The sequence below is a fragment of the Xyrauchen texanus genome, chromosome 28 (assembly GCF_025860055.1).
Source record: "Xyrauchen texanus isolate HMW12.3.18 chromosome 28, RBS_HiC_50CHRs, whole genome shotgun sequence".
NCBI lineage: Eukaryota > Metazoa > Chordata > Actinopteri > Cypriniformes > Catostomidae > Xyrauchen > Xyrauchen texanus.
In genome coordinates this window covers 23863861-23884996 of record NC_068303.1, presented here as the reverse complement: position 1 = coordinate 23884996, position 21136 = coordinate 23863861, and the positions used below count along the sequence as shown (strand labels likewise).

General features: G+C 37.6%; 2 protein-coding genes across 3 annotated transcripts in view; one reads left to right on the top strand and one right to left on the bottom strand.

Moving 5' to 3' along the window:
• Positions 1–7530: 7530 nt before the first annotated feature.
• LOC127621837 (trans-L-3-hydroxyproline dehydratase-like) lies at positions 7531–13570 on the top strand. The gene is made up of 6 exons (XM_052095582.1): positions 7531–7719; positions 8690–9176; positions 9278–9447; positions 10122–10244; positions 10393–10530; positions 10691–13570. Exons 2-6 carry the CDS (start codon positions 8696–8698, stop codon positions 10814–10816), a joined length of 1038 nt encoding a protein of 345 aa, XP_051951542.1. The 5' UTR covers positions 7531–7719; positions 8690–8695; the 3' UTR covers positions 10817–13570.
• A 1226-nt stretch (positions 13571–14796) lies between these two features.
• Positions 14797–21136, bottom strand: part of LOC127621836 (disheveled-associated activator of morphogenesis 1-like) — an 84673-nt gene continuing 78333 nt past the window's right edge. For both annotated transcript variants that reach the window (XM_052095580.1, XM_052095581.1), the window contains 4 exons: positions 19006–19066; positions 18796–18927; positions 15691–15861; positions 14797–15543 (listed from right to left, as the gene is read on the bottom strand). In XM_052095580.1, the coding sequence (XP_051951540.1) occupies positions 15322–15543; positions 15691–15861; positions 18796–18927; positions 19006–19066 (586 nt within the window). In that variant the 3' untranslated portion in view covers positions 14797–15321. The remainder of the gene's footprint in view (positions 15544–15690; positions 15862–18795; positions 18928–19005; positions 19067–21136) is intronic.

The window sequence follows — 21136 nt, the reverse complement described above, 5'->3', positions numbered from 1 at the left end:
TCATTCCCTCTGATTGCAAAAAAAAAAAAAAAAAACAGTTTCAACAAAATTATGACAGTAAATTCCCATTACTATTATTTATTGTCATCACATATTATACACAACAAATGTGCATTGGTCAAATGATAAATTTAGGACACGGTGGATCAGTTCGAACTCCAAAAGCATCTAAAATGTTTGTATTTGATATATACACTTTTCATTCCCCAACCTGTTTCCTTTACTGATTCATGTAATTCCCCAGTTTTCATTCAAACAGGAAATAAACTAGGACTGATAGTATATTGTACTCATTTAAATATCTTTTTTGCATTTGTAGCATCCCCACTTGACACTTAAGCCACATTTAAAAATCTATGAATGCGTTTGCATTATATAACATCATATCAAATCAAGGCATTTATTTTAAAGAAAGATTTAGAATTGTTTGTTTGATTTGATATTTTGTTATCTATTGCAATGACTTTCATACAATTATGTGCCTTTAAGGGATAGTTCACCCAATAATTCCAATGCTGAACTGCTGAATTTTTTAGAAGAATATTTCAGCTCTGTAGGTCCTTACAATGCACATCAACATGGTCCAAAACTATGAAGGTCAAAAAACACAAAAATCCATGTCTTCTGAAGTGATATGATAGGTGTGGGTGAGAAAAAGATCAATATTTATTTCCATTTTTTTACCCTAATTTTCCTCCTTGCCCATTAGGTGGTGATATCAATGAAGAATTTGAATCTCCAAAAGAGTGCTTAGAAGGGCTGTTTGATAGTGAAGTTTTATAGAAAAAAAAAACTTAAAATATTGATCTGTTTCTCACCCACATCGATCATCTCTCATCTGAAGATATACATCTAACCACAGGAGTCACATGGATTACTTTTATGCTGCCTTTTTAAACTTTTTGAGCTTCAAAGTTTTGGACCCAGTTGACTTAAAAACTAAAGTCTCTAAAAATCTTTGTGTTCAGCAGAAGAAAGTCAAACACATCTTAGATAGCATGCGAGTGAATGATGAGAACATTTTCATTTTTGGTATGCCATATTTTCAGCACATTTATCTAGATCTTGTCCATTTCTGTATCAGCAGGTACAACCAATAATTGACACATTCTGATAAAATGACTTTTGAGTGAAAAGATTAACTAATATTTAGGCTTTTATTAAAGTGATATCAGTCAATCAGTCATTCAGCATCAACATGGCAAATACAGTTTAAGAGACATAAATATGGTTTCACATGACATCAACTAACCTGTAACATTGCCAAATGCAAACACGTTCTGCAGATCTAAGGCAAGGTCTCATATACTACAGCGGAGTGATACAAGTAAGGAGCTTTGTTGACAGACTCATAATTACACAAATAATTCTGATGGTACTGTGAATTAGTTTGGGAAAGAAAAGGGCTTATGAACGGATAAACACCATCAACATAAAGTAGCAATGCAATAAAGGAAGTCCATGTAGGAAGCCAGCCTTGGGGAGATAAAGCTAATTAAATTCAAAACCCACAAAACTGACTGCATATAGTCTGAACCAGAATAAATGAACCGAACCGTAATTAATAAATTATGAAGGAGGCACGGTTTGCTCTTCAAGGGAGGGACATAAGCACAAGCGAACACAATGCACACAGACACAAACAACCTAGCTAAAATATAACATTATTGTTATAGTGTGTTTTCAGAAGTGGCTTATGGGCTTAATACAATCTGTTCAAGTGATATTCTAATTCTGATTCACTTTTAATTGTGATAAGTATTACATGGAACTCTGACTGTATTTCTATGAAAGGAAAAAGGAGAAATATCTTACAAAAATCTTGTCAATATGACACACAAAGCGGTTCTTTTAACATTTACACATGCTAGGGGGTTGTTGACGGATCACATTAACTTTTTTAAACAAACAGGTTAAAATGTATAAGAATTTATGAGGGAAATGGTATATTTAAGGTGCCTTGACCTGTTATTATTCTTTATTTATCTTCACTAGATTAGACCGTTTTAATGTTCTAGAGGTGTGACTAATGCTTCATGTCTTTCGATTGATATGAGGTCATAAAATTGCATGCATAATAATAATTTTTAAAAATTGTAAAATGATTACAGAATATATAAAATAGTTATAGATGGAGTATAGCCAACTTTCCATAAGTACTTTATGTAAATTCCCTTAAAGGGATGGTTCATCCAAAAATAAAACAAATCACTCATTTACTCACACTCATGTCATCCCAGACGTGTATGAACATGTGTTTGTTCTTTTGCTGAACAAAGATTTTTAGAAGAATATCTCAGCTCTGTAGGCCCTCTCAATGAATGTAAATGGGTACCAACATTTTGAAGATCAGCCCAAAAGGAATCCATAAAACTCCAGGGGTTAAATCCATATCCTCAGAAGTGACATGATAGGTGAAGGTGAGAAACAGGTCAATATTATTATTATTTTTTTACTATAAATCTCCACTTTCACATTCTTCTCCTTTTGTTTTTGCTGAATCACAACCTTTGTGCATATTGCCACCTACTGGGCAGGGAGAAGAATTTATTGTAAAAACATTGATCGGTTTCTCACCCACACTTATATCACTTCTGAAGATATGAATTTAACCACTGGAGTCTTATGGATTACTTTTATGGTGCCTTTTTGTGCCTTTTGGAGCTTCAAAATGTTGGTACCATTCACTTGCAATGTGAGTGAAACATACTTCCACTCTAAAGAACTATCCTGAACATTTATGACCTTGTAAGGGTATGCATAAATGACTGAATAGTCATTCTGTTTCTATTTGAATCCCTTCTGATTCTTCCAGAAGAGTCACTCATTTTCTACGTGCAAGAGACAGACACACACACACACCTGTTGTTCCTGGGTGAGATTCAGAGTCAACCTAAATCACAGCCAAATAGCTCTGGAAACTGGAATTGAAAGCTCAGCCTCACTCACTGTTGCCAGATCTGAATTCAAAGGGGGAAATACAGGCTTGGGAATATGCACACATACCAGAAGACCATGTACTTTTTCCACATACTGTACGTGCACAAAAGGAGAGCGAGAGAGAGACTAGAGACCTAAGGCTAATAATAGGATGACCTGCAAAATGCTTTAGGATTAGGCAAAACTTGTTCTGTGTGTTACATATATGAGTGGATGTAAATCACCTTGATTTACCTTAATTCCCTTAATCGAGCATGCAACACTAAACCCATTTGAAATGTGTTACTAAGCCAAACTGCATGCTTGATAAGTGACAAAAAGTAGAAACAAAGCACAAGTCATTAAGGCATGTGATGGTCTGGGTTTCAAAAAGTATACATTAAGATGTTTGCAGTAATACATGGCCAAAGCGGACTAATCGCCCATTGAATGAAAAACTTAAAGCTAGTACAACAAATAGAACCAATAAGCATAGTATTAGATGTCATATATGAACAAAATAGTATTTTTCAGTGTTATAAATCTCTGTTTAGTGGGGCTAGTGACATGCATTGTAAGATTCACCAATAAAAATGCTTATGTTCCTTATGTTCAGTTAAACAAAGCTATACCTAGTTATGCTGTTAAAGGGATAGTTCACCCAAAAACTAAAATTCTCTCAGCATTTACTCTTTTTACAATAAATTCTCCTTCCTGCCTAGTAGTTGGCGATATGCACAAAGAATGTCAATTGCGAAGAAACAGAGGAAGAACGTGAAAGTTTATCTGTAAAAAAGGACTTCAATATTTATCTCACCCACCTCTATTATATAGTTTCTGAAGAGATGGATTGAACCACTGGATTCATATGGTTTACTTTCATGCTGCCGTTATGTGCTTTTTGCAGCTACAAAATTTTGGTACCACTACCAATTCACTACCATTTCACTTGATATTGGGGAGAGATTAAATATTCCTCTAAAAATCTTAAATGGTGTTCAGCAGAATAAAGTCATACACATCTGGGATGGCATGAGGGTGAGTAAATGATGAGAAAATTGTCATTTTTGGGTGAACAATCCCTTTAATCTCACAAATGATCTACATTTGTACATCACAACTGTATAGGGGTCTCGAAAACAAATCATAATGCGCAGTGCAGTGGCATCAAGTTACGTGTCCTCATTCTTATTGTCCCGCTTTAAAGTGAAACTGTATCAGATGACAGTGCCTGTGGCTGTTATTATTATTGCAAGGACACAGTTTTCAATGTGACACTTTCATTAAAAGTTGGCTTCAATTTCACACCTACAATATAAACACACACATTTCTGGGTAATTATGTGAAAGCCAAAATCCTTCACTTCTGCGACATTCGCAACACCATGCATAATTAAACTAGCAGTTTTGCCCCCAAACACATTTATGCCAAAACAATGACAGAGTTCAAAAACATTCAGCTAATTAGTGGAACAGCAAGACCAGACAAAGCCTCACTGAAAAGACCTGCTAGGTGCGGTGTGATATATGCATGGGTGGGGAAGGAATCTGTAACCATAAACGGAAGAATTATAGTACTTAAAGCACAGTTTTGCTGTTTAACTCATGCTCTTACAAGAATAACCAAGAAAAGGGATGGGTAACCAGTTCTGTTGTATATTTTTGTTACATGTTGCTCATCTTGGATCTTGACACCTGTAGGTCACTCAAGCATGCGCCAAAAGGTTGCTCAATGAGTACAAAGAAATCCACACACTTTTATCAGTCAGTTTTATCAGTCAGAATTTAAAACACATAGTCAATTGTTAGTATTGCCACAACATGTCAATTAAAAGGTGCTACAAATAGTTTCAGTGCGAGTTGCACAAAGATATGGTATAGGAAATTAACATTAGCACAAGGGCACATGAAAGTTATGCTGGACAGCAACAGCAAGTCTACGGTGAAACTCATGACCAGTTGCTTTAATGTGTACAGTTCAACTGTTCCCCATTTTAGCCTTATTGCAGCTTCAATGTCAGGCTAAATCCAAAGCAACCTCGAATTCTGAATACACCTGCATATCACAGACTACACAGTCTTTTTTTAAAAAAATATATAATAAAATTATATATTCATGCATACAAATGACAATTATTAAACAATAAATAAGTGTGCGAAAATATGACTTCTGAAACTTATGAAGTGACATTGTGTTTAATGCCATGCCAATTAACAGAACCTGACATTAAGAGACAACCTGGAACCATGAATGGCTTGCAGTCAAATTATTCATTTAACAATAACTTTTTATAAACTTACAATGAATGAACTCTGCGGTTTTAAGTTGATGACGATTGTTCTTCGGTACTTCCCCAACAGTTCGTTTCAGAAAAGCATTGGAAGTTGAATTGAAAACCAACTACGAGGACAGCGTGGCGGCAATTATTTGTTTGAAGTGTTTTTAACTCCGCCTTCAATCCTGTCTTGAAATCGAACACACACCGTTGTGCGTTTGAAAGTGCCATTCCTGTCAAAGAATCGGTTCCCTCGAACAGTTCGTTTTAATGAACCAGTTCAAAAAGCCGACTGGTAGGAGTCAACGCTTTAAAGTTTTCCCAGAAGTCTCCGTGCGGCATTTAACGTGTATTTTTGCAATAAAATATTTGTTTAATGAATTCATGATGTTTATCACATGTCATTTACAGGGTTATCCCAAATGTCCTCCCATTCCCAGTTCAGTTACTGATGAACGCTATCCGAGACGGATCAAATGAATCATTAAAAAGAGCCGATTCAAAAAGAATTGTTCATTTGTATCGGCTCTTTTTTTATCCGTTTCAGATAGCATTTATCAGTTTATGTGGTATGTTTAAGAAACGAGTCTGTAGTATGCAGATGACATATAATCATCAAATCAGACCTGTTTTGTCTGTTTTATACAAACATTTAGAAGATGTTTAAACTTAAAAAAAAATATTTAACACAAACACAACTAGAGCAAATACTTACGCATAGGCTGAATAGGTAGATTTTGCTGCTATATTGTCATTGCTAGTTTACTGGTGTTTTCTGCTTTACTGTACAGTACTGTCACGGTCTAGTATGGAATTCACATACCCACTATTTATTTCCATATAAAAACCACAGGAAGACAATATTTTCTGGAAGGTTCCACAGGAATATTTGTGTATGCTTCGTCAGCCACTTTTTTTTTATTAACATTACAAATTCTGTGTCGGTGTTTTTTTATTATTATTGCCACACACAATAATACATAAAAGTACATAAAAGGGGATACGTTCAAGAGACAGAAAGTCTCACATACCTGGAGATACATAAGGAGGGGTATAACGATCAGGAGGAGGGTTACATTTAGCTTGAATTGTATGCACTGTTCGTGTTCTGGGCCGGTTGCACCGGCTATACGTAAGTTACAACTCAGCCTAGTTGTGGTGTAAATGGGCAGTAATTCACAATTTATGCAATACTAAATATTTGAGGGTTGCACCATTAAACTTAGGTAGGACGTACGTAACCCTACATATGAATTAAATATTTACGGTAGCCTCCAACCAGGAGCAGGGCCGTAGCTAGTGGGGTGAAAGGTGGTAACGATTCTAGGGGCCCAAAGTTCCAGGGGGGAACAAAACAAATTTAAGACTGCATTTGTTTAATAGCCATGTACAGTCAAGGGTCCAGAATTCCAGAATTCCTTGCTACGGCCCTTACCAGGAGTAACAGTTGGAATAAAAAAGCATACTGATATTTTATGACATCAATGAACACATGCTTTGCATGACAGGCTTCAGTCCTCTGGACATACATTATGATGTTGACATTTACACTCATTTACTTTTACAAGAGAGAAAAAACTTAGTTTTAAGTGGCTCTTCAGCATGAAACCATTCAAACAGTGCTGTTTTCAGGGTGTGTCACCCGTTGTCAAGTTTCAACACATTCAAAATATATATAGGATATTAAAAAGTAAATTTTTTCCAGCCTGTTGTATTAGTATTTATTTATTGCCCCTTATATATTTTAGATACAGTTCATATATATTGTTATGTACACAGGGCAAATGTATCAGATCTACTTTTATTATGTATCGTATATTAATGGGGATATAATTTATAACAGCTGACAATTACACGAGCAGACAAGGTTTGAACATCAAAACTGATGAAATTCACAGCTTTTTAACACTTCTGTGTCAAATTTGAAGGATGTTTATTGGATCAATACAGGTAAATGTCATATTATGCGACTATGCATTACTTTACAGAGAGTTTACGACCTACTAGTTAAGTCTTGCCTAAAGAACAGGTAGTGCAACCAAATTAAGCACTGACTTAGTTACAAACTAACTAGTAGCCTAGTCACTAAGCCCTAAGTGTGAACTTTACGTGCCGACTAACATAAGACCTTACGCACAGCTGGTGCAACCCTACCCTGCCACTTAAGTTTTGTCATACATTTCAATGTCAAGTAAACCTGTGTAAAGTAACCTTTTGCAAAGTAAGCTGTGCAAATGACAAACAAAACAACTTAACTTTGTTCATGGAATTGGATCCTCATCCAGGCCGCATGGAGTCAGCATTGAGCTACTGCACAACTTTCCAGCAGGCCAGGAATTTGGACAGAAATCTAAACAAAGTTCCTTAAACGAACAAGGGCGATAAGCTGTTAAGATTTAAAAGCAATTTTCGCAATTCTTATCTTTTGAATTGAACATTCGCATTTATAAAAGATTAGTGTTATTGTTGTTGACGTCTATACTTGGGGCTCTCTCATAAGACTCCACATTGTCCAGTTGTAACGGTAAGCTGCTTCGTACTTTATTCGTCTTATTTACCTATTTACTGCTGCACAATTTGCACATTATTCTCGGCCAATATGTTAGAGCATATTTGTGCATTAGCCTGTTGAATTCCTGCTAGTCGTGTACTTAGTGTACAGTAAACCCTTTAGGAATTATGTTATAATCTTTCATTAAAAGATTCTATTTGGTTGCATGAGTTAAAGGGATAGTTCACCCAAAAATGAAAAATGTCTTATCATTTATTCACCTTCATGCCATCCCAGATGTGTATGGCTTTCTTTCTTCTGTTGAACACAAACAATGATTTTAAGAAGAATATTTCAGCTCTGTAGGTCCATACAATGCAAGTGAATGGTGACCAGTGCTTTGAAGATTCAAAAAGCACATAAAGACAGCATAAAAGCTATTTGTACGATTCCAGTTGTGAAATCCTCAGAAGCGATATAAGTGAGAAACAGATCAATATTTAAGTCCTTTTTACTATAAATCTCCACTTTCACATTCTTGTTTTATTGTTTTTGGCAATTTGCATTCTTTGTGCAAATCGCCACCTACTGGGCAGTGAGGAGAATTTATAGTTAAAGATGACTTTATAAAGATACAAATATGTATTTGTTTCTTGCCAATACCTACCATTTCACTTCTGAAGATATGATATTTAACCAAGTCTTGTGGATTACTTTTATGCTGCTTTTTGGATCTTCAAAGTTCTGGTCACCATTCACTTGCATTGTATGGACCTACAGAGATGAGATATTAAAAAAAAAAAATCATCATTTGTGTTCAGTAGAAGAAAGTCATACACATCTGGGATGCATGAGGGTGAGTAAATGATGAGAGAGAGATTTTTTTTTGTATATTATCAAACATACAGTGTACTATTAGAATAGTATGTTATCAAATACAACCTTATTGTAAAGTTTGTCACCATTACTATATATTTTATTTTTCCTCTTTCTAACTGTAAAGTGATGAATGGAGTTCCCAAAGCTTCCCCCTCATGCCGGGCCAGTGTTATCTATAGTGGACATGCACACAGGTGGAGAGCCACTGCGCATTATCCTGAGTGGGTATCCAGAGGTCAAGGGGGACACAATCCTTGCCAAACGGCGCTATGTGAGAGAGCATCTTGATCATCTTCGCAAGGTTTTAATGTTTGAGCCTCGTGGTCACTACGACATGTATGGGGCTCTGCTGGTCAGAAGCGAGTTGCCAGAGGCTGATCTCGGGGTCTTGTTCATGCACAATGAAGGGTACAGCACCATGTGCGGTCACGCTGTCATTGCACTCGGGCGGTATGCAGTGGATTATGGTTTGATTAAGGCACCCACTTCACCAGAGACACAGATAAACATACACTGCCCCTGCGGCTTAGTGAAGGCTTTCGCACAGTATTCCGATGGGAAAACTGGGGCTGTCAGATTCCACAGTGTCCCAGCCTTTGCTTTTGCTACAGGTGAGCAATATGACCATGACAATGTTTCTTAACAGTTTAAAAAGGCCACATGTCTTTGAAGGAACTTTTTAATTCTTTGTTGCAATCCATTCTTTCTCTAGATGTGAGTGTCTCTGTTCTAGGATATGGGTTCATCACTGTGGATATAAGCTATGGTGGAGCTCTTTATGCTTTTGTGAGTGCTGAGAAATTTGGATTGGATGTCAGCAAGTCCAAAACCAGAGATTTAGTGGATGCAGCCACTGCTGTGACAAATGCTGTGAAATCCCAGGTATCGAGCTGTGATCAAATGAATCCATACCAGGGTTGCATGCATGATTAAATGTTTTTCTATTCATAAAATTTAAAGGTGCATTTAAAGGTAAGTAAATTCACAATTCACTGTCTCCCATTATTAATTTAATCCATGAGTGACAGTGTCCAATAACAGGGTGGTTACTGAGATTAAGCGAATAATATTCAGATGGTCATGTGATTCTAACTTGGCAGCCCCCATGAGATGACCCTCTCCATGTAGAATAAAACACCATTTATTAGGTTACTGATGTGACTTGAGAGTCTTCATCTCTTGTGAGTGGTCATCATTTTATACATATGTTTCAAAATTACAATACATTTTTTAAGGAGTATAGATTTTTTAATGAAAAGTTTAGCAGTACTGACAGATTTTCCATTGTTGCAGGTTTGCCTTTACTGATTGCTAGTAGCAAATATTTGTGCTTGAATTGTTTTGTTTGCCACACATAAGCATACAATTAACCACAAGTTTGAAAATTAATTTTTGCCAGGCTTAAAGGAAAAAAATTTAAGCCTACCTTATTTCACATTATGATCTATTAGTACAATTTGCCTGTTGTTGTTGTTGTTGTTGTTGCTATTATTATTATGTTTTTTGCTTTGTTTTTGCATTCACTCTGGATTGCTTTTGTTATGATACTCTGATAGGTTAAACTGCACCATCCTGTTAGTGAGGATTTGGCCTTCCTCTATGGAACAATCCTTACTGATGGTAAAGATGCTTTCTCTGAAGAGCCCACTGCCAATGTGTGTGTGTTTGCTGATGCACAGGTAATGCACTGAAGCTCTGATGTCCAAAGTGACACATGCTCTGTGCAGAAGAAGTTTTGTACTTTAAGACCAACCACAATATCTAATCAACATTTATATATCAGACCATTACATTTACATGATATAACTTTTTATTATGGGTTTTCAGGTGGATAGAAGCCCAACTGGGTCAGGGGTCACTGCTCGCATTGCTCTTCAGTACCATAAAGGCCTGATCGGGCTGAACCAGACCAGAGGTTTCCAGAGTGGAGCTACAGGATCGGTATTTATAGGGAAAGCAATAGAGGTACATGTACATTTTTATTTAGTGGGAATAAGTGATGGAAAATGGTGTTAACAGTAAAAAGTATTATATAATAACACAATCCAGATCTCACTGGAATTGTGGTTTATGTATTTGTGATTAATTAACAAAGACAGTAAACTCCTCTTGTCTATTTTTATAGGAAACCATGTGTGGGGACTTTAAGGCTGTGATAGTGGAGGTTGCAGGTCATGCTTACTACAGTGGAGTGGCCAGCTTTACACAGGAGAGCAATGACCCATTGAGTGGAGGCTTCCTCCTGTGCTGAGTCAGTTGATCATAAGGTTACAGCATAGATTTCTGCGTGAATGCGGATAGGATGTTTAGGCTGCAGTCTCTTGTGTGAGTCCAGATATATTTACTGTTACAGCCCCTTTTAGGCCATATTAGTTTTTCGTTTGTATTCTGTGTGGCAGATTGGTGGTGATTGGAGTCGTTTGGCTCATCAACACTGATGCGATACACCTGTGCCAGTGAATGCTGCAAGGCATTTAAATGGCACTCGCCCAGTCTTCACTCTCCTCTTCCCCATTCAGACATGTGTTCTTTTTGGTTTCTGTTGTTTTTGTTATAATACATATTTAATAAACATTTTACTTTAATAAATTACTTTTATTTGAACATTTAACCCACCTATGGTCTCCCTCTTTATCGTGGCTTACAAGCCGGTCGTGACAAATGGGGGCTTGTCCGGGATCTTTGAATGACCCCTTCATTTGGCGTTATTTGTAAATTTGCTTTAATTGCTTTTGTTAGTTTGTAATCATTGGTGGGTGGGTTTTGGTTGCTCACATTGATTTTATCAGCCAAATAATTACAAACTTTGTTGCACTATTGTTTTGAACATTTGTATCCCCCCTTGTTTGGGAAAAACTCTTTCGGTTTTGTTTGATTTAAGAATTGTCAAAATTATTTGCTGCTCTTGTTTTGAGATTTTTTGGGAGCTTTTCTTTGAAAATGATTCCTTTTGTTCTGTTTCGGGTAGAGAATTGCAGTGGTTTGGAATTCATATTTAGCCTAGGCTGAAGTTATTTGTTTTTCACACAATTAAAGGTAAGTGATCTTTTGGTTCGAACAGTGTGGGATTTTGTGTGGTAGCTGACTTTTTGTTACCATTTGTGTCCCTGTTAGGCTTAAGCGGCTTGATACTTTTTGGGGCAAGTTGAGCTCATTGTAATTTGTTTGTTATATTTGTGCGGTGACCATGTGTAGAACGGTTGTCTCTGGGCACATCCGTAGCACGGGACGGTCAGCAGCTTGCTGGTTGCTTTTACTGTGCCAGCGGGATATAGTGCATAAACACTCCCACCAGTAACTGCATGAAGACTAGGGTAAAGTAAGTTAGTGTCTTGTGTCTAGGTAGGAGTGGGGGTACCTTGTTCTTTACTCAATCCCTCCTGATTTGGCCTTTTATGATCACTTCATCTGCTGTTCGGATATAACTTGCTTAATTTTCATATTATGGCTAACTTGGTACAAGAGTTTATTTGTATGCACTGTGAAGCATTGTTTGAGTCATGTACAAAAGATCAGTTATTAAAAATTGCTGAGAATTATGAGCGATTAAAAGACACTGTTAAAGAAATACTCAAAGCTAATCTAATCGATAGTGGTGTACTTTTAGCCATTTAGAAATTACTAAAATAAATTCTCCCTCTTGAATTTCGGCCTGCTCTTTAACCTTTGAGCAGCAAGAGAGACTTTTAATGTTGAACAAGAGCGTATGAAGTTAGAACTTGAATGTGAAAAGCATAAAACTGAGCAAACAAACCTGGATCTCCATAGATATTGTTTAGATCTTGTATGAGAGGGTAAACTTGTTAATGAGAGTCCTGCTGATTTTTCTCAGTGTGATCTTCAATCGACACTGTTGGAAATTTGCAGTTGTTACCAAAATGTTATGAAAGAGATCCTGATATATTTTTCACATTGTTTGAGATTGTGGCTGATGCAAAAGGTTGGCCTGATAAAGAGTGAACACTGCATTTACCATGTGTATTTACTGGTAAGGCTAAAGAGGTTTTCTCTTCTTTGCCGGTATCAGAGAGTGAAAATTACATTACAGTTAAACTGTAATAAAAGCTTATGAACTGGTACCAGAAGCATACCGCCAAAAGTTTAGAACTTTGCCCAAAGGGGTGAATGAAGCTCACATTGAGTTTGCCAGAGAGGGTTAGTCCGATGAATGTGCACAGGAGTATCCCGAAGTATTAAAAGCTTGATGCTGTAACTCGAGCTATGAGTGCTAACCAAACTTCTCCCAGTGTACCTAGGACTGACAACAGTGATGTGTGATGGTTCTCTCTACCCGAGTCTCTTTCTGTGTCCTGCCCTGACATGATAGATGAACAGCGAGCTGATTCTACTCTCACAGAACTATTTGATTATTTTTTACCTTTCGACCAAATTAGAGATGTTGCTCATGGCTATGTTTTGCAGGATGGAATGTTGATGAGAAAATGGATTTCTCATGGAGCCAGTTTTGCAGGTGACCCCATCATGCAGGTGGTAGTTCCCCTTAAATTTCATCCTTTGGTCCTGCAGACTGCTCATGGTGACATTGCTGGTCATTGGAGTGTGAGGGAAAACCTTTGACCACATTTTGCACCATTTCTTTTGGCCGACATTTAAAAGAAAGATATTGCCCTGTACATTAGAATGTGTCGCACTTGCCAAATGAAGGGTAAGCCGAACCAGAAAATGTAATCTGGTCCATTGTTTCCTATTGCGGCTATTAGTCAGCCATTTGAGTATCTGATCATTGATAGTGTGGGTCTTCTGCCTTGATAAAAAATGTTCTTACAGTTATGTGTGCACCAACATGATACCCTGCAGCTTATCCCCTCCGCACCATTACATAAATATCTGTGGTGAAAGCTCTAACCCAGTTTATAACGGTCTTTGTCATTCTAAAAATTCTACAAAGCGACCAAGGCTCTAATTTGACTTCTCACTTGTTTTCTCAGGTGTTGCAGCAATTGTACCTTAAGCAAAATAAAGAAAGTGCCTATCATGCTCAAACCCAGGGTGCTTACTGTACTGTTATTGTGTGCTTACTGTACGGAGATGGATAGTGATTGGGAGGAGTTGCCGTGGTTGATCCAGGCTGCCCGAGAAATCTGTCAGGTGATCCAGGCTGCCCAAACGATTTTATTTTTGGACACGCTGTCTTTTAGCAGTTTTGCGAGACAGTTGGATAGAGACCGTAGCCATTTTTTTTATTATGTAAATAACTGTAAGTCTCTCTTTGATGGTCGAGCTGAATATAGGCAGTTTACTCCTGGTGATCGAGTCTTGGCTCTCCATAGATGGTTCTCCATTTCACACTCCGTTTACCGGCCGTTTCACTGTAGTTGAGAAGGTCTCTGAACTGAAATATTTGATCGCTACTCCTAATCAGAGAAAATCCACTCAGTTGTGCCATGTTATTGTTCGTTAAATCCCTAATTTTATCATTCTAGTTTACGGAGTGTGGAAACTACTGATGCTAAACCAACGATGGTAGTTGTAACTATCACCCACTCCCTTAGGTGGTGATGTGGATGAGGGAGTTTATCCTCCAGATGATGCTGTGCTGCTTGGTCGACTAAAAAATTCAGAATCATTTGCAAATTTGGATGTTGCGTTTGCTCATTTAAATGTATCTCGTCGTGCGGATTTGAAGAGCCTGCTTAGTCGTTACAGTACTTTAACTTCTCGTGCCCACTGGGTGGAGCATGAAATTGACGTTGGGGATGGTGAGCCCATTCTCCAGCATTTCTATCATGTTTGCCCTGAGAAATGCAAGCATCTAGATGCTAAAATTCAGTGTATGCTTGATAATGATATCGCAAAACCTTCATTCTCAAGCTGGGCCTCATTCTGCTTACTCATAAATAAATCTGATGGTATCTTTTTTGTACCGATTATCGAAATGTTAACAGGGTGACTAAGACAGATTCTCTCTAATGGAAATTAACCCTCTCCTAATGTGGATCTTGTAATTGTTTAATTGTTAATTATGGCCACTAGGGGGCATCATATATTTACATATTCCCCACTGGGGCTTTCAATAGAATAACATGACCAAGCAAATGTGTTATTATCGTGTTATAATATTCTTAATATTGGTATTATTAGTCATCAAACAAACACAATTGTTTTAACCAATGCTTTGTTTGCCATTCAGTATAGAGAGGCAAGTAAAACAAATAAAATCTTTACATTTTCCATTTATTTGATAAGATTCATCTTAAAATCTTACAATGGAAAGTTGCATTTTCCTTAAATTATAAAAGTCCATTGGATGTATCTTACATTGAAAAAGGAAACCTTCTCAGACCATACAACTAGGCTGCTGATAAAAAAAAAAAACACTGGAGAGTCAGGAAGGAAGAACAGAAGGGAGGAGTATTGCCATGATTCAGCTACTTCAAGATCATTTTAAATACAACTACATTTCACATGAACAAGTCCTCAAACATAAAGACCAACAAATGACATCAGGAACTGCATAGAATCTGTACAATGACCATCCACAGTGTTTAAGACAACATGGGTCCCAGCGGCCCTTATAAACACACCTATAAAAAGTCCTTTTCAATTAGCTAGTACCGGATATATCAATCCTGTCAAACATTGTTCTCCCATCCCAGAGAGTGTAGTGTTTAATCTGAGGTGTGGTGATAATGAGTTTTCTGCAGACATTCACCACCAAAAGGCGGTTGTTTGGTTGTAATGAAGTGGATCCCAATAATATGCATATCAGCACTTAAGCTTGATGGTCGGTCTGGTTCACTGCTGTTCAAAATTAAGCTTGGTAATTGGACGCTCTCTGCCGGTGTCTGATGTCTGGCTGTTGATGCGTTTGCGATTGCGCTTCATCTTGGACAGATCTTTATCGAAAACCTCTCCAGAACGCAAAGCAGACACCAGGTCATCAAACTCTCCACTGTCCTCCTCTCCATTCTCTTTCGCCTTGCGAGCCTTCCTCTCTTTTTCCCGCTGTTCCTTGAGCTAAAAGACAAAAGAGAAGATTTGACAGTGAATGAGGTCTTAGGACTTGGGTGAAGTAAAAAGAGATCCAACCTCAGAGCACTTGAAAGTGCACTTGGGGCTTCTCGCCTAAGTTCAAAGCCATTTGTTAAAGGTTTGTTAAAAGACCTGAGATTCCATCCGTGCCCTGCGCTCTTCCTCCTCTTTGCGTCGACGCATGTTCTCGTTCTCCTGACGGGCCTCTCCAAATGACTGCAAGAACTGGTCGAATATCCCAAAGAACTCGTCAGGCTGCATCTTATCAGAATCCTCACCAAAGTGCTTCACTGTCTTTAAGTACTGGAGAACATAAAATACTGGTCATATGAAAGGCATGCCCTGCTTTCTATACTGAGCCACAGACATAAGATACAGTATAGGCAGGAAGAGACAAACCACTCTTAGGTAGAAGAAATGTGAGAAATTTTAACACTTAATATGGCAGCTGAAACCAGGATATATGAAAGATATATGATAAATATCTTTTCCTCATTAAAGAAGATGGGAGGTAATTTTATGCCTATAACCTACATAGAAATAGCTGCCAAAAAAATGAATTCCAAAACATAGGATGGCAAGGGAAGTGTTGTTTGTATTTATGAGGAAAGCAAAACTTGATTGAACGATTCAGTAATATTCATTCAGATTGGATAGAGAAACTATAACACAAACCTAAACCTAGCCCTAGCATTATCAGGTAGCGTCTTACTCATAAATTTGAATATTGCTTCCCCTGCCATCCTATGTTTGGTAATCCATGCTCTGGAGCATTACCAAGATGGGTGATCCTAAGAAACAAAAGTCCTCTTTAACATTATATGCAACACATCATTTAAATTCATTTTAACCATCTGATCTCAGTTCAGGAGACTGTGCTGTCAGTAAAGGGTTAAACTTTCAAGGCACAGAGTCATGCAACCAAACAACATGGTGCCGACCACAGCATAGTTTATCTTTGGAAGAAATGCCAACACAACTACACCTGAAACTACAAGATCAGTCTCTAGTTTCATCCGATATGCTATTTCTTTTACATTTTTGTTTTTATATTTTTTTTAATTTATCGTCAATTGCCAGGCTGCTAAACACAATATACACTAATGTGTACTTTAGTGCATATGTAGCGCATCATTCACTAAATAAGGAGCATCATAAAGCTTTTTATGCAGCTAAGTACATTTCAAAAGTTCAGTTTCAGGCTCCACATTATGTTTGGACCACTCGACATGATTGGTAGACAAGGGACAATGATAATGAGTACATAGATTCAGAATTTATAGTGTATCATTTTTTTTTAACAAGGTTGGCAGTGATTGAATGATTCTGGCCATTACTTTTATCAGAATTAATTATGATAATTTCTGATGTATTGTCTGTAATGTCACTTTAATAACAAACATTCATAATAAACAATTGAATAATGAAAAAAAAACAAGACTTTCTCTAGCTTAGTATTGTTTAATATTTCACAAATTAGTCCCGCTGTCCACATATGTGGACATCAATTTGTAGGAAAACTATTTGCTCTAGAATTTATTTATGTATTTTGCATGTTTATTAGGTGCTACTAATTGAAAATGGAAAATAAATAATGCACACAGCAGTCATGCTCAGGTCTCAGGAGGTTAAAAGTAATCCCACTCTCAACATTCATTCAATTAAAAAATCTCAAACAGTGTGACAACCATCAACTTCACATTTTAGGGCATGTCAACACTAATAGTTTTCGGTTGTAAATGCTTGATTTTTCTAATTTATGCCACTCATCCAATCTGGAACAGCATTTTCTTCCACAGAAACCAAAGACTTTAGAAAAAAGTGCTATCTAGCACTGTATATTTTAGAAAACAATGACATTAGAATGTGGACGTGGCCTTACGATAGAAGAGTTCTGAAGACAGTAGCATAACAAACTATGGGGTCTAACAAACCTCTTGTAAATGAACTTTATGACGCAGTGCTAATTATTCGAGAACTAGTAGCCAGCCATAAAGTTGTCTTTGATAACCCTAAACACAGGGGACTGGAGTCTTGCCATGGCACTGCTGCTTCCTCGTGCCGTCTCACCACAGGGGAGGAAGCCTAGCCTTCCCACAATACCTTTGATGTGCCTTTATCACTGCCATATGGATCCTCCATGGGGATGTATGTACTTGAGCCAAGGGGCATATTCTTATCTCTGACTTCAGACTGGAGGCATATGTTAGGTTGGAGCATAAGCTCTTCTGCAATAAAGTTTGGGTTTGTGTGGTGTGTGTGTACGTACCTATAGAAAATAATTGTTTCGGTTTTAATTTGAATTAGATAGAAGTGTCCAGTGCACAACCCATTTTAATTAACCCTACCGCTCACATTGTACAAAGTTGTGTTGAGAAATATGTTTGTAAGACAAAGACTATTGTGCAAAAAGCAGCCCCATTTCTATCTGAAATAATCTTGATATATATCGATAATCATCAGAAAAATCTTCAAATTATTGATACGCAAAAACTAAATCAATGCCTACCTTTATGATGCCTTTATGTCTTTTATTTAGCTTGAAAGTTTTGGTCCCCCATTAAATTGCATTGTATGGACAAATACACAAATCATACATCCTTAAAAAATCTTTTCTTCAAAATCATTTGTGTTTGGCATAAGAAAGCCATAGGAGTTTGAGATGACATATGGATGAGTAAATGGAATTATCATTTGTGGCTGAACTATTCTTTTAAAACCAATTAGTCAACAAGTCAATCAGGTTACCCATTTAAAAAAATATCAGTTTCACACATCCCTATTGGAGTGTGTGGTATGCATTTCTGAGAGTAAACTTTGAGATTGTTACATACAAAACAAATAAAATAGTCACAAACCTGTCATAAAAGTTAAATATCATATATTCACTGCATGCTACCTTTAAAAAAACAATGACTTGTCGATTGAGCGTGTATACCTTCTCTCTCTCTCAGCACAGATGGTACACTCAAAAGCAATATGAATTTGACTGTATGTCCTGTTCTACATTTATCTCCTGTGGGACCCCAGAGGGCCGATGAAAGTGCCAGGGTCACTACATAGGAAGTGTACAAAGGTTGAAGGTCAGCTCCTGCGTTCAGCAGGAGACAGAAGGTGACTGAAGCCTGTTTCTACAGCTGGCCTCTGAAGGAAGCTCAGCGGGCACAAGGATGTGCACCTTAAAAATACACACACACACACAAACAAATGCAATCCTGCATGCACACACATACTCACCAGTTCTTTGGCCTCACTGAGGGAGTCCTCTACATCAGAGAAGCTAAAACTGGCCACTGTAATGAACTGACTGACCACAGACACAAATTTATCTCCATACTCCTGAGGACGATTCCTCTGGTATTCTAACTCCTGCATGACAGAGTGAGATTTAATAGAAGACAGACTTTTATTGCAAATGTTTGCAAAGAGAAATTGTGGAGCACTTACATTATCTACATTCTTCAAGCCACAACGAAGATTATTGATCTCCTTCTCCAATTCTGTCATGCTGGAAAGACAATGGAAAGTTCAGAATCATTTTGTGTAACCAAGAATGCCTCCTATATTCCATTAATGTTCCAAGAGGTCCAATCTCTAAATTGCCCTCCCACCAAATGTACTAAAAATAACAATTTGCCCTGTTTCAGGATGCAATATTATCTTTTATCACTGTTTATTTAAAGGGGCCAAAAAAAATCTTTTTAAAAACTGTTAGGCAGATTTTTTTCTCAGTCACCATTCACTTTCATTGCATCTTTTTTCCATACAATGAAAGTAAATAGTGACTCAGGCTAACATTAGACTTAACATCTCTTTTTGTGTTCTACGGAAGAAAGAATGTCATACGGGTTTGGAACAACATGAGAATTTTTATTTTTGGGTATGCTATCCCTTTAATATACTATGTTTTATCTGCATTTCAGGAATAATTATTGTCATTTTTTGAAGTTGGCAGCTACAATAGCCTGCCTTGTAAAAATCAGAAATGGTATAACCTAAATAGTCAAAATACTCTCTCCAAGATTACGGCTTTGAACAGCATGCCTATAAAATCACAAATAATCACATACAATCTGTGCAACATCAAAAAGTCTGTGTAAACACCTTGTTATGCTACATATATCACTTCAGATGCCTCTTTTTGAGTCGACTTTGCAGTGAATGATAGCTGAATTGTTTAATGTTGAGAAATAAATGCAATTTTTATAATTATATTAATGTATAAGAAATAATTTGCGGTCTGGCTGGACCAAAATCTAAGTCTACATCTAAATATTTTCATGTGTCATACATGCACTCCTTTTTTAACCTTTTATCTAAACAGGTCACAGTCTGATTAGAACCATATATATATATATATTTACATTTACATTTATGCATTTGGCAGACGCTTTTATCCAAAGCGACTTACAGTGCAATTATTACAGGGAGCAACCTGGAGCAACCGGAGCAACCTGGAGTTCAGTGCCTCGCTCAAGGGCCCAACAGTGGCATCTTGGTGGTGCTGGGGCTTGAACCCCTGACCTTCTGCTCAGAAACCCTGAGCCTTAACCACTGAGCCACCACTGCCCCATATACAGTGAGGAAAATAAGTATTTGAACACCCTGCTATTTTGCAAGTTCTCCCACTTAGAAATCATGGAGGGGTCTGAAATTGTCATCGTAGGTGCATGTCCACTGTGAGAGACATAATCTAAAAAAAAAATCCAGAAATCACAATATATGATTTTTTTAACTATTTATTTGTATGATACAGCTGCAAATAAATATTTGAACACCTGAGAAAATCAATGTTAATATTTGGTACAGTAGCCTTTGTTTGCAATTACAGAGGTCAAACGTTTCCTGTAGTTTTTCACCAGGTTTGCACACACTGCAGGAGGGATTTTGGCCCACTCCTCCACACAGACCTTCTCTAGATCAGTCAGGTTTCTGGGCTGTCGCTGAGAAACACGGAGTTTGAGCTCCCTCCAAAGATTCTCTATTGGGTTTAGGTCTGGAGACTGGCTAGGCCATGCCAGAACCTTGATATGCTTCTTACAGAGCCACTCCTTGGTTATCCTGGCTGTGTGCTTCAGGTCACTGTCATGTTGGAAGACCCAGCCTCGACCCATCTTCAATGCTCTAACTGAGGGAAGGAGGTTGTTCCCCAAACTCTCGCAATACATGGCCCCGGTCATCCTCCCCTTAATACAGTGCAGTCAGCCCTGTCCCATGTGCAGAAAAACACCCCCAAAGCATGATGCTACCACCCCCATGCTTCACAGTAGGGATGGTGTTCTTGGGATGGTACTCATCATTCTTCTTCCTCCAAACACGGTTAGTGGAATTATGACCAAAAAGTTCTATTTTGGTCTCATCTGTCCACATGACTTTCTCCCATGACTCCTCTGGATCATCCAAATGGTCATTGGCAAACTTAAGACGGGCCTTGACATGTGCTGGTTTAAGCAGGGGAACCTTCCGTGCCATGCATGATTTCAAACCATGACGTCTTAGTGTATTACCAACAGTAACCTTGGAAACGGTGGTCCCAGATCTTTTCAGGTCATTGACCAGCTCCTCCCGTGTAGTTCTG

Excerpts from the sequence above, each read along its gene's own strand:
- LOC127621837 (XM_052095582.1), top strand. The coding sequence starts at position 8,696 with ATGGAGTTCCCAAAGCTTCCCCCTCATGCCGGGCCAGTGTTATCTATA. Across the intron at positions 9,177-9,277 it reads AGCCTTTGCTTTTGCTACAG|ATGTGAGTGTCTCTGTTCTA; the intron begins GTGAGCAATATG and ends TTCTTTCTCTAG. Across the intron at positions 9,448-10,121 it reads CAAATGCTGTGAAATCCCAG|GTTAAACTGCACCATCCTGT; the intron begins GTATCGAGCTGT and ends ATACTCTGATAG.